This window comes from Aquarana catesbeiana, linkage group LG02, assembly GCF_042186555.1.
Source record: "Aquarana catesbeiana isolate 2022-GZ linkage group LG02, ASM4218655v1, whole genome shotgun sequence".
NCBI classification, from domain to species: Eukaryota; Metazoa; Chordata; class Amphibia; order Anura; family Ranidae; genus Aquarana; species Aquarana catesbeiana.
The window spans coordinates 157,737,960-157,764,312 of record NC_133325.1 but is presented as its reverse complement, the minus strand read 5'-3'; the positions used below and the strand labels follow the sequence as shown (position 1 = coordinate 157,764,312).

The 26,353-nt window shown below is 40.5% G+C and overlaps 1 protein-coding gene across 2 annotated transcripts in view; it reads left to right on the top strand.

The window, feature by feature from the left end:
- The window catches only part of SENP1 (SUMO specific peptidase 1), a 77,631-nt gene that overhangs the window by 14,824 nt on the left and 36,454 nt on the right, over positions 1-26,353 (top strand). Inside the window, exons 2-7 of one of the 2 annotated variants that reach the window (XM_073613679.1) lie at positions 7,881-7,929; positions 10,560-10,663; positions 17,640-17,712; positions 18,054-18,234; positions 18,943-18,978; positions 19,094-19,256. In XM_073613679.1, the coding sequence (XP_073469780.1) occupies positions 7,926-7,929; positions 10,560-10,663; positions 17,640-17,712; positions 18,054-18,234; positions 18,943-18,978; positions 19,094-19,256 (561 nt within the window). In that variant the 5' untranslated portion in view covers positions 7,881-7,925. The remainder of the gene's footprint in view (positions 1-7,880; positions 7,930-10,559; positions 10,664-17,639; positions 17,713-18,053; positions 18,235-18,942; positions 18,979-19,093; positions 19,257-26,353) is intronic. The other variant, XM_073613680.1, reaches the window with a different exon arrangement.

Below are 26,353 nucleotides of genomic sequence, written 5' to 3'. Positions count from 1 at the left end.
GAAACACACCATAAGCAGAGTAACATTGCATTAAAATCGTGTGCGTTTTTAGTGCCATTATCGGCAAAATGCATAAATATGCATAAACACCATATTTTTGCCGATATTTCGGTGCATCTCTACTATTCAGGCATATTCCCATTGCAGTGCACTGAGCACGCACATAAATTGCAGTACCTTCTTTATGAATGGGCCTACTAATGTGCATTAGTGGGCATATTATCTGCTTGTTAGGAATGTGGTTAAATGTTCATAATCGGGGCAAAGGTGCATTTTAGGTAAACCTGTCATGAGGAAAATATGGAGGCTGGCATTTTCTTGACTCTAAAAAAAAAATTGCACACTCCATAAAACACTTCTGAGTTAATTGAAGCACACAGCAATTCTTCATTATGAATGGGTTTATGTTGCCAACTGCTGGACCCTAGGTGCAACAACAACTAACAATACACCAAGAGGCAGCCCTCTGGAGGTGACTAAACCACTTCTCTTTTTTACTTCATTGAAGGACAGCATTTATTATTGACATATGGGATGTCCTAAAGCAGTGCCAGCAAAAGAACAGTGGGTCCATAAACATTACAAACAAATAGTAACTACACCCTGGCAGAACTCTCATTGCCACCTGCAAAATGTTCCGACAAAAACTGGCATCTGCTGAGGCAGCCATGTCAACTTAGTGAAAGTATGAACAGACTACCAATTATATCTGCCTTGCAACCATGCCGAACAAAAAAAAAAAAAGAAAAATATGTAGATCCTCGCTCCTGAGAAGCTAGGCTAGGGTTTTGTTTCAGAGGGGGATTTGGCCACCTTCAGAGGGCCACCCCTTGGAAATACTTTGTTGCACATAATAGTCCTCTCCTGCAGGCGGCGATATAAACCCATCTGTCATGAAGAATTGCTGTGTCCTTTAATGAATGGAAGAAAAATGCTAGTTTCTTTGTCTCTGACCATAAACATTCCATATCACGCTTTCTATGTCTACTTGAAATATGACATTGAAATGCTGTGTGTTTACTGTACATGCTGTATTTCATCTGGGGGGAGGGGAGGCTTGGTGCCATGTTGCACCCCAAGTATGGATGTAATATGGTAAGAATGGTGTATTTCATTTTTAAGTTCCAGGGCATCCTGTTGTAGAAGCCGCAGACTTGATGCAGCATGCTATTAATTGTTATTTACTAGTAGACCCAGATTACGCTGTCACTGATTCACCCAGTTTAACCACTTCCATACCGGGCCTATTCTGGCACTCTTCTCCTACATGTAAAAATCATAATTTTTTTTGCTGCAAAATTACTCAGAACCTCCAAACATTATATATGGTTTTTTTAGCCTATACCCTAGGGAATAAAATGGAGGTCGTTGCAACTTTTTATGTCTCACGGTATTTGCACAACAATTTTTCAAACGCTTTTTTTGGGGAAAAAAAAAAGTTTCATGAATTTAAAAATAACAAAGCAGTAAAGTTAGCCCAATTTGTTTGTATAATGTGAAAGATAATGTTACGCCGAGTAAATAGATACCTAACATGTCATGCTTTAAAATTGTGCACAATCATGGAATGGCGCCAAACTTCGGTACTTAAAAATCTCCATAGGCGTTGCTTCAAAATTTGTTACAGGTTACCGGTTTAGAGTTACAGAGAAGGTCTAGTGGTAGATTTGTTGCTCTCTCTTAACGCATGTGGCGATACCTCACATGTGGGGTTTGAACGGCGTTTACATATGTGGGTGGGACTTACGTGGTGTGCGTTTGCTTCTGTGCGCAAACATACGGGGACGCTTTAAATTTTTTTTTTTTTTTTTTTTAATTGCTTATTTTACTGATTTTTTTTTTTTTTTTTTAATTTTTGACGTTAGACCATTTTTACAGCTGAAAAACTCCTCTCCGAACCCACTAGTTTGGGGTTTTTTTAAAAGCCAAAAACTGCTAACAGCCTACATGTGCATGGACACATAGGGTTACATGATGGGGAGTTTATTGACTGTAGAAGAAAACGTTTGAAGCCAAAAAACAGCTGCTGTAAAAACATCCAAAAATGTCCAGTGTGCATGAGGCCTTAATGTTTGGAGGGTCTAAGTAATTTTCTAGTGAAAAATACTGATTTAATGGTTGAATATGTTTGGGGTTTTTTTTCGAATAAAGCAACAGGGGGTACAGAAAGAAAAGGGGGAGAGTAGTGGTAAACAAACACCCCGATGCGTGTAAAACCTTACATTCAGTTATACATATGTGAGAAACAGTTCTCAAAAACATACTTTTATGTCCATAGCAACATGGATCACATGTAGTAGAACGTAAAAAACAATCAATTGGGGAGGGTGTGGGAGGGGGGAGAGAGGGGGGGGGGGAATAGTGATTAGTAACTTGTAATCAACAAGTGGTCAGAAAAAGGTTTGGACCCCTTTCACACTGAGGCACTTTTCAGGCGCTTTTGCGCTAAAAATAGCACCTGAAAAATGCTTCTTATTCAATTCAGTGGATGCTTTCACACTGGGGCAGTGAAAAAAGTCCTGCAAGCAGCATCTTTGAGGAAGGTTTGGAGCGCATTAAAAAAAAAAAAGCACCTCAAAAACGCTTCTCTCCATTGAAATGAATGGGAAGCGCTTCAAAAGCGCCGCAAAATGGTTCCTTTTTTTTTTTTTTTTTTTTCTTAATTTATTTTTTTTAGGTCATGTTGTCACGTGACTTTAAAGAGGAACTTAAGTCTGCTCACATAATTTGTAATAAAAACATCTTTGCCATTCAGAAGCTTCCTTCCAAACACTTTGCATAATATTTTATATATACTGTGATTCTGTACTTCCCAAATGTGCTGCGGAAATCTCCCTCCACTAAGTCTGGCTACAACAATTTTAACTGTGGGTAGCTGAAGCTGTGCCTGTTCACTTCCTGGATCCACTTCCTGAAAAAGGACTGTAGTTCCGCTTTTTAAAAAAAATGCACCACTAGCGCCTCCAAAAGTGATTGGAAAGCGCCGCAAAAGCACCCGATATTTTATGGGCAGTTTTTGCAGCGTCTCAGTGTGAAAGGGCTCTTAGTCTTTAGGTAATTAAATTGACCTCGTTTACCGACCGAAGTTCATTCCTTTGATCTAAAAGAGCCAAATTATAATTTGTTTAAAGCTATCTCCCAGCGCTGAGGAACGTTGACAAACATTTTTCGGCTTTGCACTGTATGAATCGTGAAAATGCTGGATTAAGATCATGAAGGGGGCTGAATCGAAATTACGTTTTTTATTTATTTTTTTTTTTTCTTACGATTAATCTAGGGCTGAAACAACTAATCGATTAATCGATTATGAAATTAATCGATTACTATTTTCATAAACGATTAACCGGCCAGTAACATAATGGGGTTAAAAAAAACTAAAACAAGCCCTTTATAGTACAAAAAGAGCAAATAATCGCAACTGTAGGTGTTACTTTCACAGTTCTACAGTAAAAAAAATGAACCCCTTACAGTAGTTATCTGCTTTTTTTTTTTTATACTATAAAGGGCTAATTTTAGTTTTTTAACCCCATTATGTTACTAAACGTCTTAGACCTGCTTCACATCTATGTGTTTTTTGGTATTTTTTTGCAGAAGCGCACTGCAGTTCATTAACATGGCTTCCCATTGGACACGTTCACATCTGTGCTTTTTTCAGCCGCTGCGTATTTGGAAAGTGTCAGGGACTTTTTTTTTAACACAAAAATTGTGCTTTTTTGGTTCAATATACTTCAATGGAGAATCTGCAGAAAAGCATTTAATGCGTTTTTGCAGCAATTTGTGTTTTTTAATCTACCCAACAACAAATTGGCCAAAAAAAAATGCAAAAACGCAAATCGCCGCAAAATCACGTGTGCAAAAAATTAAAACCCACAGCAAACAGCACTGCAGAAACAGATCAAAAGCAAACTGCATAGGTGTGTACAGAGCCTTATTCTGGCCACATGGATCAATTTTCAGATGAGAATATTCAGGCGAAAAATCTTTGTACATTCGCTGAATGAAAGAATGTTGTTTGAAATTTTCACTTGTTTTTAACGTTCTATTTTTAAAATGAATGTAATTTCTGAACGAAAACCACATACACTGTCTGAAAATTCCTTTGACCAAGAAGTTTTCTATTTCCAAATTTTCCTGTCACTGTGGTTGAAAATGAACGTCGACTTGACCCCACTAACAATTAGAAAATTGAACGAACTTCTTAAAATGAAATTTTTTTTTTTTTTTTTTTTTGAAGGAAGACATTTGATCTCTGAGTCTAATAATATTTATCAGATTCACCCTTTAATAGTATGTACAGCATATCTCTTCTCTAACAGTTTATACAGTATATCTCCTCTAATAGTATATACAGTATATCTCTTCTGTCTGTTATTCTCAGAGTGGATTAAATATTTTGCTCCTTAACCATATAGTTGGTTATTTATATTTACCGCTGCATAGAGATATTTAAGAATAAATTGTCTTTTTTTTTTTTAAAACTTTACATATTAACTAAATTATATGCCATACTTTTTAATTTTTTTAAGGTTATTAACCGATTAATCGAAACAATAATTGGCCAACTAATCGATTATGAAAATAGTTGCAGCCCTAGATTAATCGTGCATCTCTAATAGACACCTCTTGCCATGCTGCACTCCAATCAAGCAGTGCATTCACAGGTCCGTTTTGTAAGACATCCTGCACAAACTGGGTTGATTTAATAAAACTGGAGAATGTAAAATCTGGTACAGCTCTGCATAAGTAAAAAACAAACAGTGCTGCGCAAATAAAAATGTCCTTCAAACAATGCATCAGATGGAACAAACGGAACAGATGGAGTGAAAAGGCAGGGCCACCAGTGCACACTCAAGACGACATGGGGTTAAGTCGCAACATAATTGTGATCCCTTCACCACATATAGATGGCCCCTCACCTGAAGCATTCGACCTGAGACAGGTCATAAAGCATAAATACCATCAAATAGGTAAGCCGATCCAAATGGCGACAGCACAGTGTTCCGTATTCCGCACTCATCGGATAATGGACAGTAGTATATGCAAGAAAATAATAACACATATAGTGCTCTCTGCTTGTATGTTTATTAAAAAAGCAAGGTAAAATATATTGCACTTACAACAACCGGCACTCAGATCCGAGTGCCGGCTCAGCAGCGTGAGATCGTGTCGATTCAGCTGCAGCTCTGCATAGAAACCAATCAGCTTCCAGGTTTTTTTTTTTTTTGTCAAAGCTTAAGACTCCTTTCACACTGGAGGCGTTTTTCAGGTGCTTTAGCACTAAAAATAGCACCTGTAAAAAGCCTCAGCTGCAATCCCAGTGTGAAAGCCCGAGTGCTTTAACACTGGGGTACTGCGCTGGCAGGACGTCACAAAAAGTCCTGCCAGCAGCTTCTTTGCAGCGGTGGAGGAGCGGTGAATACACCACTCCTTCCCATTGAAATCAATGGGCAGCGCCGCCGAACCTCCGGCAAAGTGCCTCTGCAGCGGCGTTTTGCGTGTGGATTTAACCCTTTTTCAGCCGCTAGCGGGGGTTAAAACTACCCGGCTAGCGGCCGAATGGCGCTGCTAAAACGAAAGTAAAGCGGCACTTTTAGTGTGAAAGGGCTCTAATTGAACAAGCTAAAGTTAGAAGATGATTGGCTACCATGCACAGCTGCTAGGGGTGTTGAATATAATCGTAGCATCGATGATTCGGGTGTCCATGGTGTGGCATCGATGCTACAACCGGCATAATCGATTGGCGGGTGACGTCATCCCGACTTGCCCCTCCCCTCCTGGGAGAAGCTCCCCATCATACTCTACAAGTTTTAAAATAACTGTGTCTTAACGAATCCCCTCTTATAATACATTAAGTGCCCCACTGTTCAAGCGTACATGCCTTTTCAAAAATATGTAGCGATATATCCCATAGGGGGTGGCTGGTGGGACTCCTGCCTAACACCTTCTCTCCGACAAATACATAAGTAATGTAGAGATAATTCTAGGGACAACTAATATATATATCCAAACAGCTATAACTCCAAATTTATGATATTCTATATAATGCCTAAATATGTATGTGAGTGAAATTAGGCAGAATTAGAAGTAAATAACTGGACAGCTGAGGTTCACTTCATGCTGAGATAATGGAGTTGATATTTTCTTGCTGTAAAATTTTTGCAGGCCATGTTGGCCGTGATATGTTTCTATTTTTCAATATTTGTGGAATGTATATTGTAATTTTCTACCTGTTAAACTCAATAACAATATTGGAAAAGAAAAAATATGTAGCGATATAAAGCATATTTCAGACTGTTCCTCGGCGCTCATGTGACTGCCCGGCGCACAGCTCTCCTTTCTCCATCTAACAGCTACAGTGTGCGTGGCTGAGAATCCTCCGCTGATGTCAGCCGAGAGGAGAGCAGCAAGTGGCCAGCCGGGTCTGAGTTACATGTGAGCCGAGGAACAGTCTGAAATATGCGGTATATAAATAGCTGCAAATTTTTTAAAAGGCATTTACATTGGGGCACTTAATGTATATAAGAGGAGATTCGATAAGGCACAGTTAGTTTAATAGGAGTAAGCAGAGTACATGGAAGTGCACTCTTCTTACAACTTGTACTGACTGCAGTGGGAGAGTTCAGCTCAGTCTTCCCCATTCACACATTCCACTATGTTAACTCCCTAGTGTGCTGGAATGTGCAACAGGGAAGAGCTGAACTCTCAGCACTGAGAGATCTGCGAAGTTCACTGTATTCAGTTTTTCAACAGCAGATTCCATCACTTCTGTCCTCCCGGCAGCAGTGTGTTTTTCTACTATGTGAATACCTGTTCCCTGAGTGCCAGTGTCACTGATTCCCACCATCCGTCTGACTCCGGAGAAAAATTTCATTTTTCTGACTGCTTTAATTTTCGGATTAAAAAGTTTTTAACCATGCGCTGTAATCGTGATGCATCGTGGGAATCGAATCAAATCATGGACAGGATAATCGAATCGTGAGACCAGAGATGATGCGCACCTCTAACAGCTGCACTACATTTTGCACTCTCCAGAATAATAAATTACCCCACTGTATTTTATTCTTTATACACAGACATTATAAGGCTGTGTAGGCCAGGTTCACATGGAGCATACGTTTCTGATCTTAGAATGCTTTGTTCCCAGGTTAGAGGCAAACTAAGGTGTGGTAGCTAAAGTTAAAGCGACACTAAACTTTGGTTAAAAAAACATGTATACTTCTTGTTAGAGGTTGGCTAGGATCATTCCCCAGGGGCCCACTGTATGTAGGAACATCGCCACCCTCCCGTGCACGTTACTGAGCGGGACTATGTGCAAAGAGCGCTTAACATGACTGCAACAACACATGCACTGCTTGTGCCAAACAAATGGAAGTAAGAGGAAAAAAGGTGAGGTTTGGGAGGTCAGGGAGGATATTACAAGGAGGCAGCTAAACATTAAAGCGGAGGTCCGTCCACCGCTGCAAAAATTAAAAGCGACACTTGACTGTCCTGTCATGTCGGCACCGCAGCTGATGTTTCCATCAGCTGTCGGTGCATGCTGCCTCCATTGAGGGCAAGGGAACCCAGGAGTGAAGCCTTACGGCTTAATGCCGGGAACCCTACTGCACATGCGCGAAGCTCCGCTCCTCTCTCCTACAAATGTGGCGCCTGAGGGGGGAAAGAGTACGAGCGGAAGTTCCACTTTTGGGTGGAACTCCACTTTAAGAGAGGATTTCATGAAAAGATGATTACAAGGGCATTAACTAGTGGATGATCAAGGCTTATATTTGAAGTATATGGGTATCATTTAGTGTTACTTTAATTTTTCATTTGGTAAACACATTTTTTGTATTGTATTTATTTTACCAGTTTTGATTTCTTTTTTCTTTTATTTGTTGCAGACAATAGAAACTAGCACTGATCCCAGGGATGACATAAAACTTAAAATGGGTAAGCAATATTTATTATTTTACACTCATGTAAATAGGCTGTCTTAAAGTGTTACTGTTATTTTAATTAAAAAAAAAAAAAAAATCTAACATGTTCTTCTTACCTGATCTGTGCAGTGGTATTGCCCTGATCCTCCACCTCCTGGGGTCCCCGGTGGTGATCTTGGCGTTTTTGTTTTTTTTTTTTTTTTTTTTCCCAACCTGTGTCTCTCTATGGAGCCGCGCTCCATAGACTTATGCTGGCCATACACGCACAGATATTCAGCCATTTGCAGACTGAACGATTATTCGTCAGTCGAAAGCGAATTGGCCACTAACTGACAGAATAAACTAATTTACTTGATCATTTGCATAATCATAGTAATCGCTGGACAACAATAAAAACATATAAATCGTACAAGACAGCGTATTTTTTTTTTCGATTTGCAACATGCACGTATACATTATGGTTGAAGCAGTAAAATTTTTCATTTCGGATCCATTGCATTAACCGGGCCCACGATCTGTAAAGTTGGGTCCACTAATGGAACGATTGTCAAACGATCTTTCTGAAAACGACCAACCAGTTTCATCTGAAATTCTGTGCGCGTATGGCCAGCGGGACTTAGGCCCGCCCTCCACTTCCTCTTCACTGAATTTGATTGACAGCAGCAAGAGCCAATGGCTCCTGCTGCTTCTTGAATGCTGTGTGAAGAGAAAGAGCTCAAGAGCACACGTTAACCCAATGCATGAGAATGGACAAGCTTAAATGGGCACAGTAGTTGGATACCATGCGCTGCATCTGAAAATGGAGGTCACAAAAATATTTAGGCATGTGCGTTGCTGTAACACATGCATTACCACATGACACTGCAACTGAAAAGTGACTGTCCCCTAAGGCTTCATGTACACGGGACGTTTTTACAACCTCTCCTGAACGATTTAACTTGACAGATAGTAACCCACGTTTAAAACGTCTGTTTTGCCGCGTTTACATACCGCATTTGCGTTTTAGAAGCTTTTTTTTTTTTTTTTTTTTTTTTTTTTTTTTTTTTCCCAAAATAGCCAAAAATGAAAACCGCCAGTAAACTAAACGTGAGTTACCAAGTTTAGCTTTGTTTGGCGCTTGAAATGCCTCTAAACTCAGCTTCTGAACCCATTTTTTTGCGTTCCAAAAAAAGCCTCTAAACTCAACTGCCTATAAACGACTGTAAACGTCCCTGTGTACATGTACTGATAAGATAACGGAGGAGAGTTCAGGAGCAGTTGAAAAAAAATGCCCAACTGCTCCTAAGAGCCCATTCACACAGGGGCAACACGACTTCCGGCACGACTTTGGGAGGCAACTTGGACACGACTTGAGTATGAATCACAGCACGACTTGGGGCAACTTGCAACACAACTTGAAGTCGCCTCCAGGACAGGGAACTTTACAAGTGGCCAATCAGAGCTTATCAGCTGTGTGTGAGAAGGAGGAGGCTGGCTGTTTAGTGGAGGAAATTACTTTCTGTTTCTTTTCTGCTTCCTGTAAAGTTGCCTCAGTATGAACAGTGATCAGACTTGGAGGCAACTTCCATTGAAATCAATGGGTACAAGTTGCCTTCAAGTCGGATTGAAGTAGTACAGGAACCTTTTCTGAAGTCGGAGCGACTGCAGTAGTGTGCATTAAGACAGATCCATTCACTTACATTGATTTTTTGGTGTAGCGCGACTTGAGGCGACTAGGGGCGACTTGGGGCGACTTGAAGTCGGATCCAAAGTTGCCGTTGTGTGAATGGGCTCTAAAAGTCCGTTTACAAGAGCAGTGTTCATGAGGCCTAAATGTTATTTACCTGGAGCTCTGGCCTATCTTGTCACTGCTAAGCCTACTTCTGAAAGTACTATTGGCATGTTTGTTTATTTTCAGGGGCTTTGTTACTTTCAGCACTGACTTCCTATGTGTATACAGATCAGGAGCTTTTGACTTTACGCTATCTTTTTATCCTGCATGTTAGTTTCAGGCCAGTGATAATAAGTTATCCAAAAAGGGGCAGCTTGTATTCCTCGATCAGCCATGACAGCCCTTGTATGTCTTTGGCAAGCAGTTTCTTTTAAGCTGGAATTTCTGTTATCCATTACTTATGGTTTCAAATCTTTTAGATTCCAGGAGGATGAATTGGATTGATATGTAAATGTAGTGCCTGCTGTGCTATTCACCCGCATGTTTATATATTTTTTTTTCTATGCTCAATAAACGTCTTTTTGAATTCCAGGAGGATGCTGCCAGGTCTGTCAGGCTTTTGGTACAGGAACCATAGTCTAGCAGCTGGTGTCCAGCTAGTAACCAAGTTACTGAATTTTCTTTGTTTTATAGCTTAATGTTCAGTTCGTTGGGTCAGTTAGTGCACAATAATGATAATATCAGTTCATCTTAGTTGTGTGAGGGGTTAGAACTTCTGTCAGGTTTTTTATCTATTTATTTATATTTTTTTCTGTATCCCTGCTAAGGGGGTTTGATTCGCTTGTTCAGTTAAGCTTTGACAAAAAAAAAAAAAACCACAGGGCAGCCCCTGTGCGTATGCAATACTTTTTATTTGTTTTATTTATTTGTTTATTTTATAGGGGAGGTGACATTTTGGTTTGTTTTAATTATATATTTTTTTCTGATTGTAGATGAAGATTTGAAAGAAATGATCTGGGAGAGTGAACATAACTCGAAGTGTAAAGCACATTTTAAAGACTCGGCACATGATTCTTTCTCCACATACAGTTATGAGGTTTGAATGCTTCTGTTTCTTTCTAATATGTACATAGGACCAACATAGTACTTTACAGAATATTTAACTACTTCCCACCCGGCCAATGTACATAAACGGCTGGGTGGGCACTCTCTCCTTTTGAGTGGACGTTCAGGAATGTCCCTCAGAAGGAGGGGGATCGCGTGCGCAGCCTCACCCGGACATGGCGCATCTCCAATCGGCAGGAGGGCTCTGTGATTGGCCCTCCTGATCACATGACGGCCGTGTCCAATCACAGCCGTCATGTGATGTAAACACAGAGCCGGTTGCTAGTCACACAGAAGTTGTCGGTGAGGAGAGGGGATCGCTGCAGCCGGCTGGTGATCAGTGGGTATGAGCTGTTTTTTACAGCTTTTTACTCACTGATCACCAACCTAGTGTCACCACACAATGTAAAACACACATGTCCCCAAATAATAAAAACACACGTCCCCCACATATGACCCACTAAAATCACATGTCACAATGATTATCTGCACACATATGTCCGTGATCACCTGCGCACATCTGTACATGATCATTTGCGTACATCTGTCCATGATCACACGAACCAATTATTATACACTTAACAGAAATTTTTTTACCAAAAACTTGTAGCAGAATACATTTTGGCTTAAAGTTATGACAAAATTCGATTTTATTGGATTTCTTTTAAAATACAAAGAAGAAAATATTGCTGTTTTTCCAAATTTCCGCTCTTTTTTCGCTTCTATCGCAAAAAATAAAAAACGGAGTCGTGAATAAATACCACCAAAAGTAAGCTCTATTTGTGCGAACAAAATGATAAAAATTTCATTTGGCTACAGCATTGCATGACCACGTAATTGTCATTGAAAGTGCGAGAGCGCTGAAAGCTTAAAATTGGTCTGGGAAGGAAGGGGGCGAAAGTGCCCAGTACTGATGTAGTTAAATTCATTGACATAAATTTCTCTCCTCATCTAGTGTCCTTACTACTAGTGAGATTTAAACTCTGGAACCATAGCTGCAAGCAACAAGTGCTACCATCTTGGCAACTATGGCCAGATATACAAACACACACACACACACATGCGTTTCCTTTGAAATCAATAGAAGTGCATGTCAAGGAGTCTAATACAATATGTCAAAGCAGATGCGTTGAAGCACAGTATTATGTGCATTGATCTAAAGTGTGAAATGCTTTGCATTGGCATGTATATAACATGTGCTTCAATTTCAGTGGAAAAGCATGTGCCTAAAAATAGACAATTATAAGGGCTGCTTAAAAATCATTTTTGTTAAATGCAATTACATTTAATTAACTCATATAATATTGGTAAATATTCTTTTAATACATCTCCTTAATATGAATGAGCAATTTGCATGCCCCAAAGCAGTCAACCATTTGATTACTGAGATGCATTTAAAATTGTATCTCTACTTTTGGAAGGTATACTCCCCCTTTTATGACCAGGCCTTTTTTGCGATACGGCACTGCGTTATTTTAACTGATAGTTGCGCGGTCATGTAACACTGTACCCAAATAAAATTTGTCCTTTTTTCCCACAAATAGTGCTTTCTTTTGGTGGTTTTTGATCTCACCTGTGGTTTTTATTTTTTGTGCTTTAACCCCTTCCCGCCGACCATACGCACATCTGCGTACTCGGCTTTCCGGGGTTATACCGGGATGATGCCTGCAGCTGCAGGCATCATCCCGGTACCGTTGTTTAGAGCGGGTGATCGGCTATCCGATTATAACATAAAAAGCAAGAAATGATACTATGCTACCACTAAATAAATCCCCCAAAAAGCAGCAGTTAAACAGTGAGATGTACACCAAAATAAGAAAAGAAAAAGAAAGAACCGCGCTAAAATATATATAAATAAGATATGTGAAATAATCTTATAACCATGTCCCAAGGACTCCTGTTGAAAAATTCATGTATGTATGTATGTGAACCATTGCAATAATCAAAAAAATATATAAGTCCATGCATATAACTATGAATCAAAAGGTCATGTCCATATGTAGTAGATGGGAATCCTTATATGTAATAATTGACCAGAATCAGTCCCAGAGAGAAACCCATGAATGGACACAACAAGGCTCTGTGGTAGAGATGAGAGAGACACCACACTAAGTGATCCGCCACCACACAAATATTGCGCTTACCACAAGGCAAGCAAAAAACAGCCTGTATTCCATCCTGGTATGGGAAGTCCAGCTGGTGTGACTTGACTGCATACAGCGTGGCTAAGAGGATATAGCAGGGACCCCAAACTCTCGTCTCAAAGGCATGTAGATGAAAAAAACTGACCATAGTGTAATACTGACAAGATGGTTTAATAAAAGAAGGTAGAAAACTTACATAAGTAGATTAAAAACAGCAAATAGCCGGCCAGCATAGCGAGCACCCGTCCACACTAGGATGGCAATGACGTCAGAGCGTCAACCTCCCGACGTACGTTTCACCACAAATGGCGTCGTCTGGGGAACGGGTGACGCTCTGAGTCATCGCCTTAAATAAGGTACAAAAAAACCACGCCTCATTCTGAGATCTCAGCGGTGGAAGAGAAACTAGCCACTCCAACCATGGCTCATATTAAAAGGGGGAAAAGACCAGAACCGAATCCTGTACTTAAAACAAATTGCTTAATTTGAAATTGCAAATATGTGGAACAAACAAATAGAAAAGAATATAAAAATATGTCCAATCGGGAAACCCTTCATCTAACAAGGGGTCAGGCTGGCTCAATATTCCTTAAAAATAATGAGCAAATGGAGTATGAGCCTCGACACTCTGCCATCTTGTGGTCATAAAGAAAATGACTATAAAAATACAAAAAACCAAGTAAATGACCTCAAATAATAATTAAACAGACTCCATGAATTAAAAATAAACCATAATAAATTTCTTATTGACACATATTGACCAGGAGGCTAGGACCTCTCGTGTATATTAATGTTAAGAGCCTGTACTCGGCAGAATAATAATAAGGACAAATTTTAATAAAAATAAAATTGTGCATAACTTTGCCTAAAGAAGGCACAAAAAATAATAAATATTATAAAGATTATTAAACTGTAAAAAATAATGTGGAAACAATATATTGAATGAATCACAAAAATATATAAAGAAAAAGTATATGTATATATGTAAAAATAAAAATTTTTTTTTTTTGGAATGGAAAAAGGGAGGGGAAGGGGGATTTAAAATATTCCATTGACACTGAGATGTCACATCGAGTTAACATAGAAACCAACTTTAAGTATTATCGATGAAAGCGTTCAGGTCTACTTCCACGTTCAACCCGAATAGTGTGTAACATTTAATTCTAAAAATCCATGCCATTTCTAGACGAGAAATCCCTCGCACCAAAGATCCACCTCTCCAGGGGCGTGTATATTTATCAATACCTAGGAAGTTTTATCCGGATTTTTATTGTGAACTTCTAAGTAATGTCTGGACACAGGGTGTTTAGGGAAACCATTGAGGATATTGGTCACATGCTCATTTAATCTAACTCTGAGGGGGCGTTTGGTCCTGCCCACATACTGAAGCCCACAAGGGCATTGGAGCAGGTAAACAACCCCCTCAGTGGAGCACGTGATAAAGGGTCTAATGGCAAACTCTTCCTGAGTACTGGAAGACCTAAAATTCAAAGTTCTCCTGTGTGTGCAGCCATTTAGTGAACATACCCTGCATCTCCTTCATTGGTAAAATCCAGAGAGATCATTGAAAAAACTACTTTTAATGGTAGGAGGGTCAATAATGTTGTTGGCAATGGTGCCCCTTAAAGAGGGTACACCTCTATAAACCACTTGAGGTTTAGCAGGGAGGAAAGTGTTAAGGATGGCATCATTGGTAAGAATGTGCCAATGTCTGTTAATCATATTTCTTACTGATCTATGTTGAATGGAATAGGTCGTAATAAACGGAATGGAGGGCGTCCTACTGTAAGGTGATCTCTCTGTGAGTAAATCTTTCCTGTCCATGGCTAACACTTCAAGGTATTAGCAAGAGGTGTATATGAATACCCCTTCTCCAAAAATCGTTTTGTCAACATGTCCGCCTGCGAAAGGAACTCGCCAATGTCTGAGCAATTCCGCCTTAGGCGCACATATTGACTTTTGGGCACCGACCTAATCCAAGCTTCGTGGTGACAACTGTTGGTAGGAATATATGAATTGCGGTCGGTGCCCTTAAAGTGAGTAGCTGTAGTGAACCGACCACCCTCTATCCCGATGGCTAGATCTAGGAAGCTGATCTCTTGTTGACTGGCCTCATAGTTGAGAAAAATACCCCTGGCGTTGACATTCAACTCACCCAGGAATGAGTCTAGATCAGCCCTCTCACCGTCCCACAGGAGGAGGATGTCGTCTATATACCTAGCCCACAAGACTATCTGGGGTCTATGTTGGGAATAGACGACATCCTCCTCCCAAAGGGCCATAAAGAGGTTCGCCAAACTGGGGGCATATTTAGCCCCCATGGCGACCCCTCTATCCTGTTTGTAAAATTGTCCTCCAAACCAAAAGTAACTGCGAGAAGCAGCAAACTGGAGCAATTCAAGAATGAAAGAGATTTGCTCATCGAGGAGGTTAGAATCGCGCCTCAAGAAATATTCTACTGCGAAGAGACCAAGACTGTGTGGTATGACAGTATAAAGAGACGTGACGTCAGCTGTCACCATCCACAGTCCTGGTCTAGGTGTAATTTCAGTCAGTAGATTAATCACATGCCGTGAATCCTTAATGTAGGAAGGTACCTTCACAACTATGGGTTGTAGGAAAAGATCTATAGACCTGCCCACCCGGGACGTAATGGAATCTATACCGCTCACAATCGGACGTCCCGGGGGGCAGGTAGGGTGCTTGTGGATTTTTGGAAGGTAAACTTATGGTGGACTTTATTATATATATATTTATATTTTTTTGATTATTGCAATGGTTCACATACATACATGAATTTTTCAACAGGAGTCCTTGGGACATGGTTATAAGATTATTTCACATATCTTATTTATATATATTTTAGCACGGTTATTTCTTTTTCTTCTTTCATCCGATTATAACAACCGATGTGGCTAAAAGCCGCTCGGCTGTTATACCGGAGGAGCGGGAGGGGACATCCCCCCCCTCCCGCCGCTCTTACCGGGCCTCCTGTGCGATCGGGAAGCCCGGTGTCCAATCGGCCGCCTTCGGCAGCTGGGGGCGGGCTGGAACGAAGCTGTGGACGGCTTTGTTCCAGCCTTCTCAATGTAAACGCGGAAGCGATGTCATGACGTCACTTCCCGTTTACTCGGCTGCCAATGGCGCCGGTTTAAAAAAAAAATCTACAGTATTCAGAATCGCCGCTTTCGGCAATCTGAATACTGTGAAGTGCAAAGGAGGGATCGGGGGTCTTTTAGACCCCCGATCCCTCCATAAAGAGTATCTGTCACCACCTATTACTGTCACAAGGGATGTTTACATTCCTTGTGACAGCAATAAAATTTTTAAAAAAAATGTTTTTTATAAACACAATTTACAAGTATAAAAAAATATAAAATAAATTTAAAAAAAAAATAATTTTTTTTTTTAAAGTGCCCCCGTCCCCGCGAGCTCGCACAGCAAAGAAAACGCATACGGAAGTCGCGCCTGCATATGTAAACGGTGTTCAAATCACACATGTGAGGTATCGCCACAATCGTCAGAGCGAGAGCAATAATTCAAGCCCTAGACCTCCTCTGTAACTCTAACCTGGTAACTGTAAAAAAAAATTTAAAGCGTCGCCTATGGAAATTCATAGGTACCGTAGTTTGTCGCCATTCCACGAGTGCGTGCAATTATAAAGGGTGACATGTTTGGTATCTATTTACTCGGCGTAACATCATCTTTCACATATTACAAAAAAATTGGGGTAACTTTACTGTTTGGATTTTTTAAAATTCATGAAAGTGTCCCTTTTCCAAAAATTTGCGTTTAAAACACCGCTACACAAATACCGTGTGATATAAAATACTGCAACAATCTCCATTTTATTCTCTAGATTCTCTGCTAAGAAAATATATATAATGTTTGGGAATTCTAAGTAATTTTCTAGCAAAAAATACGGATTTTAACTTGTAAACACCACATTTCAAAAATAGGCTTAGTCATGAAAGGGATAAACAAAAAAAAAAGACAGACAATTTTGAAAAACAAACAGTATTTTTGACGTTCTGCTATAAAACACATCCAATAAAAAAATGTAAAAAAAAGTTCTTCAATTTAGGCCAATACGTTTCTGCTACATATTTTTGGTAAAAAAAATCACAATTTAAAAAAATTTTTTTTTTTTAAATTTCTTTTACTAGTAATGGCGGTGATCAGTGACTTATAGCGTAACTGTGATATTGCAGCAGACAAATCGGACACCTAACTGACACTTTTGACACTTGTTTTGGGGACCAGTGAAACCAATACCGTGATCAGTGCTAAAAAACATGTACTGTCACTGTACTAATGACACTGGCAGCGAATTGGTTAACAATAGGGCTGAGCAAAGAGTTAAATGTGTTCCCTGGGAGTGCTTTCTAACTGTGGGGGAGGTGCTTTGGGGGAATGTAAAGATCCGTGTTCCTGCTTAGCAGGAACACAGGATCAGCATATTCCCCTCACACAGAACAGTGGTCTGCCTTCCTCAACAATCGGTGGGTCCCGGCGGACATCATGTCTTCCGGACCTGCTGTTTGGCTTCTGCTGTGTTCAGTTACACCAGGAGCAGGTTGCCAGTGGCATGTGTGCGCCCCTCAGACCCGGAAGTGTCAGATCACGTACTAGGTAAGTGATCTGGCACAGAGCGGCTGCCCTGCCGCAGTATATGTGCATGGAGCTACTGCTAAGCTGTGAAAAATTTGTACCAAACTTAAGTCTATATTGGGAAATATTTGCCTCTTTTCATTGTGTTCTTTTATAGAAGACCAACATAAAAACACTTTTTAATTTATCTTAAAGGCTCCTTTTGTTTTTCAGTACACTCCTGTGCACCCTAGGCGATTTGAAAGATCTATGGCCAAGTCTATTCATAAACCCCTCTTTCACTCTGGTAAAGTACTTTTCTTTTTATTTCATGATGTGGACATGCTATGCTGGTGTTTATTTTTAGGCCTTCTTTATATAAGCAGTTTTTCATATTTTAAAAATTGTTACATTGTTTTATATTAAACCTGACCTGGAGGCAAGTCAGGACTTTATACAGCCTGTATTTTACTTGAACAATATTGTTACATTTTAGATATCTTTTAAGTCAGGCTCACTTTCAGTTCACATGTGCTATACATTGTAATTTGTAGGCAATCATCCTAATAACAGGAAATCCAGTGATTATAAACGCATATGGGATTTTTGCTAATATAATCTAAACCTATTTATTTTATGCACCCTTAGAAACCTCAAAAGGAGACAAGAAGGTAATGTCTGTTAACAATACGACATTGGCCTCATCGGTTGATTTCCTTAGGGCTAAACAGAATGGAAATGGACATTCTTCTATATTCCCAGCACAGCTTGTGTTCTCTCAGAAGCAAAGACCAGCAAAGAATACCCATGTAGAAACACGAACATTGAGGTATGTGTTTTCCAACATTTTATTTGTTCAGAAATATTTGTAGTATACAAATTCTCCTGTTTTTATGCTAAGGAAGTTATTTTTCCGTCCATGCTTAGGTGCAAGCTATACATTAAAATGATGTTCATAAACCTGTCATGAGAGTAATACTGGGGCCTCCACTACTGACTTTGTTCTGAAGATAATAGTTGCTCTGTTATCCGTACTTTCTGGTGTCTATTCATAAACGATTACCTATGCAAATGCCGCAAGAATTTGCTTATCTGTCACAGATAATTACCATGTTCTTTTTAATTTCTGTAATAGTCCACTCTGTCTAGTGGCCTTATAGTAATATTTTCCTGATTGAGGTATTCCAAGAAAATACTGATCTATGGCCACTGGATGAAGTTGACAATCTCAAGATTGATTGATGGATACACACTATATAACTTTTGTTTGATTTCCTTTTAGATTTACCTTCAACTGTGTAGTGCAAGGGCCTGCCTGATTGCATACAAATTGAAAGTGTTTAGGTTTGATCTTATTAATTTTATATGGTTTTGGTAAATCTAAAGGGGGGAAAAATCTAAAGAAAATTGTATAGTGTGTGTGTGTATCCAGTTATAGACTATAAGCATATTAGACACAACTAGCCAATTATTCATGAAATCTGTGTAAATGCTTCAGACATTCACGCAGCATAATTTTTTTGTTTTTGTTTTGCAGGTATGCAGATCAGAAAAGGCCTGCAGTGAATGTTTGGTGAATATCAGATTCACGGTTTATAAATATGCCCTAATGTTTGAGTTATTTACAGCCACCTAGGGTGTACGTATATACAAATTATTGTAAACATTTTTTTCTTTTTGTTGTGCAGTGGAGCCACAAATTCAGTTGCTGCAAAGCCAAATCACACTTTTGGTTCAGCTTTTGAGAAGTCCTTTCCTATTAAGAATGCTACATGTTCAACCCCATGGAGTGAAGCTAGTCGGCGGAGCCCAAAGAAGATGCAAAGACGACCGTTTAGTACAGTAGAAGAAGTAAGTGGCTTGTGTGCATGACAGCCTCTGTTTTTGTGTTATCCTGTCTTTGACTATGTGGGTCATTTTTTAATGCTTGTTTGAAAAAAATGTTTTAAATGTCTTTATCGTACATCAGGTGACAGAGCCTCTTCATATCCATGATTGGACACTGGCAACCATTTTAGGTGATGATTATGTCCAGTGCAGTCTTCTGCATAAAAAAAGTAGCTTCTCAATGGTTCCACCTGGGATTAGAAGACTAGCTGTATCTATATTTTTTTCTGTATCTGTTTTCCTGCAGCTTACTATGTTTAGAGAAATGGTAAACGGACATGGCCTGTAACAGTTCTGGTTGGCATGAGACGTTGCACAATGATATATTGCTCTGTGGGCTGGTAGGGTGCTATACAGATCCAAGGGAGTGATCTTCAGCTAGTGAGTTGAGTCTCTATGGTATTACCTGCCGTGATGGGTGATGATTGGACCTCCTAGGGGTCCTGTGGCAGACTGCCATCTGCCATTAGAGTAGGCCCTGCTGGTACCCTTCTCTGGTGATTTAGTGGTACTTTGTGGGGGCTAATGGTAACAGCAGCCATGATTACTGGTGGTACTACAGGTCTCTGCAGAGCTTTTTTTGTGGGACTACAGGTTGCAGCAATACCTACCTTGTGGGACTATAGGTTGTTGCAAATATTAAAGGACCACACAACCTTTCCATATGGGGGCACTGTCAGTTTTTAGAAGGAAACCTTTTGGGGTAACCGGTCCTATGGTGCTTATTGGCCCAGTGCCCTCTCGGCTGACCGTTGTCCCCAGCAAAGGTCCCTGTATACGTATCGGCAAGTCATACCTCATTGACGGCAATGAGGAGTTGGCTGGTGGGGGGGGGGGAGGAACCTGGACGCATTCCCCTATGCAATGTACCCTCATTGGGTCAGTATGTTTCATGTGGCTCAGACTTTCTTCACTTATCTTGTTTGTGACCAGGGAGAAATTCTCATCTATCACTGGGGTTACAGCAGCAGCTTTCTATAAGATTTGCCAACTTGGACTGCTTTGGTCACAAGAGGAACCAATAGAAAATGAGAATGTTCGGTAGAAGCAAACACAGAAGAATTCTCATCTGAGTTATTCTATTCCTGAAGAAGCCCAGGGTCAGGGTTTATCTACGTTCCAAAAGGCCATGAGATTTCTCATGGAATTTGTCTGGACTAATATGAAGTTACCATTTCCCTGGTCTTCTACTCCAAACATTACAGGTTTTGGATTGTGACAGCTGTCACAACATCCCCAATCCTTTTCTGTACATCCTTATTTTAAAGATGTTTGTATGCGGACTGGGCTCACCCTAAGGTGGTGTTCATTCCACCAAAGAGGATTTGCTGAGCAATACCACATGGAGAGTGAGCTCATGGAGTATGATTTCGGTGGATTTCAGTTTCTCATCTCAATAAGACCCTCGCATGTCCAGTGGACGAGGTCCCGATATTTCAGGATGCCTTGGACTTATGTCTGGAGGTTGTTTAAACCCTCGTTGTGGCTGTAAGCTTGTGCCACAGCCTTAAGGTTTGGGCTTATTGCATGATAAGAAAGAGGGATCCTACTAAACCCAGAGGATTTTCCGTGTGCCTTTTAACTTCTCAGTGGAGGCCTAGGACTCCATACAGTAGTTTTCTTGTCCAGTGGTCTTGTCTGTACATATGCACAGGATCTTATGGCTGAAGTGTTGTTCAACGGAAATACCCTGAAAGAAGCATGTGGAATGCTTACCTAAGGGAAACATTTACTCTTACTTTTGCCTTGGATGATTACATTCAGAAAGTAAATGTGGGCAAGAGTACCCTGTAAAAAGAAGGCCAAGCTTGCGGTGCAAAACCTGCTGCTTTTTCTGCTTCAAAAAAGCATTCCTTATGCCATTCTCAAGCCAAAGTCTCAGCTCTATAAGAAAACATGAACTCCAAAGCTCACTAAACCGGATAACAAGCCCTCTTGATAATGAGGGGGCGCCTCCACTCATCCGGACGGCACGTTTCCAGACCTTCGTGAAGGTTTGGCAGGTGACTATTGCGGATGAGTGGGTCTGCAATATAGTGGATCGAGGGTGCAAGCTGGAATTTCAGAGCTTTGCCCCTTTATGCTTTCAAAGATTTCTTTGAATCCATAAAGATTTGCTCTTCTGCAAGCGCTCGATCATCTATCTTAAGGAATCATTACGGTTCCAGAGGATGAAATATTTCAGTTTCTACTCCAAACCTTTTCATAGTTTTGAAACCTAACAGCTATGTTCGTCCCGTATTGGATCACGAAAGACTAAAAAATTTTCTACAAGTGCAGAATTTCTAGATGGTATTGGTACGGGCAGTGGTGGCCTGTCTCTCCAGCAGGCAAATTTCCTGGCATCAGTTGATATCAAAGATGCTTGATACCTGCACATTCCAATTTTTCTACCTCAAAGGTTTTTGTGTCGGGGGCCCACTCAGTTTTTCTACAGTTTGGCCTGTCCACAGGTCCCAGAGTGTTCCCCAGAAGTACCCCTGTTATAGGATACCTGAAGAATTTACTTCTAAGGGAGCAAATCACTTCGCTGCTGGAGACCAATTTGACTCGCACACTCTGGAAGGTTCAGATGGGTTCTGAATTTAGAGATATTGTTGCAACCCAGAGGTTGGAATATTTAGACCTGTCCCTGGATACCATCCAGGCAAAAGTGATCCTATCTCTGAGCAAACATCTTGCTCAGAGGTCCCCAGGTGGTCTTGCTCAAGAGGTTGACAAATCCCTTGAATTTGTCTTTGCATGAGGATTCTGGGAAGAATGGTAGCCGCTTTCAAGATGATGCCATTTTCTCAGTTTTATTCCTGGCAGGCCTCCAGTGTCATGTTTTAGTGACGTGGAACCGGAGTTTGCAGTCATCCTCTCTGATGTCGTTTTTAAAGTGGTTCTAAAGTCAGAAGTTTTTTGTGTTTTTTTTTTTTTTTTTTTAAATCTTAATGCATTAAGATAATAAACCTTCAGTGTGCATCAGCCCATCTCGATCCAGCAATGTTGCACTAGAGTCTTGGCTGTCCGGGATTCTCCCTCATTGGCTGAGACAACAGCAGGGTGCCATTGACTCCTGCTCCTAGCAGTCAGTGAGCCAATGAAGAGATAGAGGGGGTGGGGCAGAACCACAGCTCTGTGTCTCAATAGACACACAGAGCAGTGGATTGGGTGCTCCCATAGCGCGCTGCTTGCTGTGGGGGCACTCGGCAGGAGGGAGCAGCCAGGAGCGCCAATGAGGGACCCAAGAAGAGGTGGATCTGGGCTGCTCTGTGCAAAACCACTGCATAGAGCAGGTAAGTATAACATGTTTGTTATTTTTAAAGAAAAAAAATTACTTTAATATCACTTTAAACCCCAGCACAAGACTCTCTCTGGACTGGTTGATCTCCTCATGGATGCTAGAGATGGTCCTAACAGCAGATGCCAGCCTGATAAGTTGGTGTGAAGTTCTGGACAATCTCTCGGTCCAGGGAACGAGGCATTGTAGAAGAGGTTATTGACCATTACCATCCTGGAATTGAGGGCGAGTTTTTTCCCTACTGTATTGGTTGGTGTAGCTGAAGGGCCTTCCTGTAAGGGTCCAGTCGAACAATGCCACAGAAGTGGCACCCTGAGGCTCAGATTCCGGGGGAAAAGGCTCTTCTCACTTTGGGTGTGGTTCGTGTTTTTCAGGTGTTACCTGAAGTAGACTGCAATGCACACAGCTTCCAAATCTTGCACTTCTCAATGGATTAAGTTTTTTATTTTGCAAGCTTACAGTCTTAAAAGGCAAAGTTCCACAGTTTTCAGTGATGGCTCATTCTACCAGGAGTACTGATGTTTCCTGGGCTATCTGACATCATGCTTTGGTAGCTCAAGTTTGTAAAGCTGCTGTTTTGGTCTTTGGCTCCTACTTTTACATAGTTAGAGCCTCTGAGGACTCTACCTTTTTTGGTTGGCATATTTTGCAGGCTGCTGCGTGATATATATATATATTTTTTTGTGCCAGTTGGTATGTTAGATGTTGCTGCCCCTCATATTTAGCGCTTTTGGACATCCCATATCCTCATCGATATGAAGATGCCCTGTGATGTACGATAAAGAAAATGGGATATTTTATTTTACCTGTAAAAGTCTGATTCATACATACATCGGGGGACACAAAGCTCATTCCTCTAATTTTGAGGTTCATGGCTTGCTACAAAAACTGAAGCCTTGCCTAGTTAGGAGGAGTTATGCCTAGGAAGGGATTTCCTCTGTTTTTTGCCATTGTCCAATTACCTGAAGATGGCACAATAACTATCGTTATGGATATGAAGATGTGCTGTGTCCCGTTTTTATGTACTCCAAGAAAAGAATTTTGCAGGTAAATCAAATATCCCATTATTATAAGATACTTGTTCATTTGAGAATTTAATCATATAAGTACCTAAATAATAATAAAAAAAAAAAATTAATAATCTGTTACTTTGGCAAAAAAAAGTATTCATACCCCTTGAAATTTTCCACATTTTCTCATGTTGCAACTAAAAATGTAAATGGATTTTATGATAGACCAACACAAAGTGGCACGTAATAGTGAAGTTGAAGGAAAATGATTAAGACCCCTTTCACACTGAGGCGCTTTACAGGCGCTACAGCGCTAAAAATAGTGCCTGTAAAGTGCCTCTCCTGTCTCTCCAGTGTGAAAGCCCGAGGGCTTTCACACTGAAGCGGTGCGCTTGCAGGACGTTAAAAAAACTCCTGCAAGCAGCATCTTTGGAGCGGTGTATACACCGCTCCTGCCCATTGAACTGAATGGGCACCGCTGGCGAACCACCGGCAAAAGGGCACCTTTTGGTTTGTTTTAACCCTTTTTTTTCCGGCCGTTAGCGGGTGTTAAAACCGCCCTTCTAGCGGCCAAAAACGACGGTAAAGCGCCACTAAAAATAGCGGTGCTTTACTGCCGACGCCCCAGTGTAAAAGGGGCCAAATGGTTTCCAAAATGTTTTGCACACATACAATTATGTGCCACTTTGTGTTGGTCTACAATATAAAATACATTTTATGTTTTTGGTTGTAACATGACAATGTGGAAAATTTCAAGGGTATGAATACTTTTTCAAGGCACTGTAAATACCCCTCATACATACATTGGCTTCACATCCATACGTTGTGGTAATACCCGATCCGCAGTGTGTTGCTGTGCCAATCGGTTGCAATGAGGTATATACAAATACTAGGTGTTCTGTGAATGCATAAGAGGAGTGGTGGGCAAACATTAGGAATATCGATGTGTAATCCCAGCAGTTTTTAAATACAAATTAGTTTCCTAAATTGAAGGCCCAACGTGTTACTTTATATCTCCTTTGCTCACTACTCAGTAACATTGAACCCAGAAACTTTCAGTACTGAGCACTTCCGTGTTCACTCAGAAACTGAAGGGATTGGTAAACAATTTTCTTCCCACCCGTCGTCTTAAACAGAAAAGCTAAAAAGCCTGAATGGACAAGTTAATTTGTTGCAGAGGACCAGGTTGCCCCTTGTTTGGTTGTCTTCCTTCTTTCAGAAAATCCTTCATTTTAAATCCATAATAACAGAAATCATCTAAATGGCCTTGATAAAAAAAGTTTACACACCCTGGAATGTTTGGCCTTGGTACAGACACAGAAGGTGGCACACACAGGTTAAAATGGCAATTAAAGGTTCATTTCCCACATTTTGTTTTTTTTTTCTTTGTATCCTGAGCAATTCTTCTGTCAGTTGTGGCTGCAATCTTTCTTCGTCTACCCGACCTTGACTTGATGTCAAAGCAGCCCCTAATTTCCCATGTCTTAATAAGTGATTGAAGAGTACTGACTGGCATATTCAAGGCTTTGGGGGGGTTTTTTATATCCTTTTCCATCTTTGTAAAGTTTCATTACCTTGTTACGCAGGTATTTTAAATGTTCTTTTCTACCTCCTCATGGCTCAGTGTCTAGCCTGCTTAGTGCATCTGTATGAGCGCTAACAAACTCATTGACTATTTATACACAGACACTAATTGTGATTTAAAAAGCCACAAATGTGGGAAATTAACCCTTTTAATTGCCATTTTAACGTGTGTGTGTGTGTGTGTGTCACCTTCTGTATCTGTACCAAGGCCAAACATTCCGGGGTATAGATTAACAGCAGCTCACAAGGTTTCACATATTTACACAGATTGTCAGTGTCCTGATTCTCAGTGCAGCCCCAACAGTACCCACAAGTGCTGCCAATCTATATACAGTACATCTATACTCGTGCCGCCCTTAGCTTCAATACTGTGTACGGTGTTTGTTTTTGTTTTTCTCACTGCTTCCTGGCACTCCCTTATAAAAATGTATCCTCCCTTCTGCTAACATTTAGCTAGGTGGGAAGTAAGCAAAACAGAAAGAATAGTGTTTGGTTTTTTTTTCCCCAAATTTTTAGGGTTTCAGATTTTGTATTTGGTTGTGTCTGTACTACAGATTTTCACTCACTTCCTGTCTGAGAAAATCATTCCTGTCTGATCCTCCCACACTCTATCAAAAACGTAAACGTTTTTGACTCAATTGGTTCACACTGTGCGGTTTCTCACACCGCTTAGCAATCGCACTGCGTTCATGCGATCTGCTTCAGTGCCAATTAAAAGTTGACACCCCAGAAAAAGGTCACGAAACAGTGCGAACAAAAAAGAAAAAAAAAAAAAGCCGCCCGTACCCTTTTTATGCGAATGCAGTGTGATTTGAGCCATTCAAAATGAATGGGCTCAAATCGCACCACACAGATTTTGTGATTTTTCACAGGATTGCGGTGCAATTCCTTTGCGTATCACATACAGTGTGCAGTATAAACCAGGGTGAATGCAATGCTACACAGGACTCCCTTCATTGAGTCAATGTGAAGTAGGCATACCACAATGTTGTAGTTCTCTGCTGCCTCCTGGATTTAATTATGTTCAATACTGTGGCTCTGCTCCCAACATGGGATGCTTTAGGGGAAACTAGCTTTTTAGATTCCACCCTCTTATAGGCCTAAAATGTGGTCCGGTGGCACCACTTGTTTTAGGTGAACTGATTAAATTGTATTTGTGTTGTTAAGCCACCTTGCTCTTA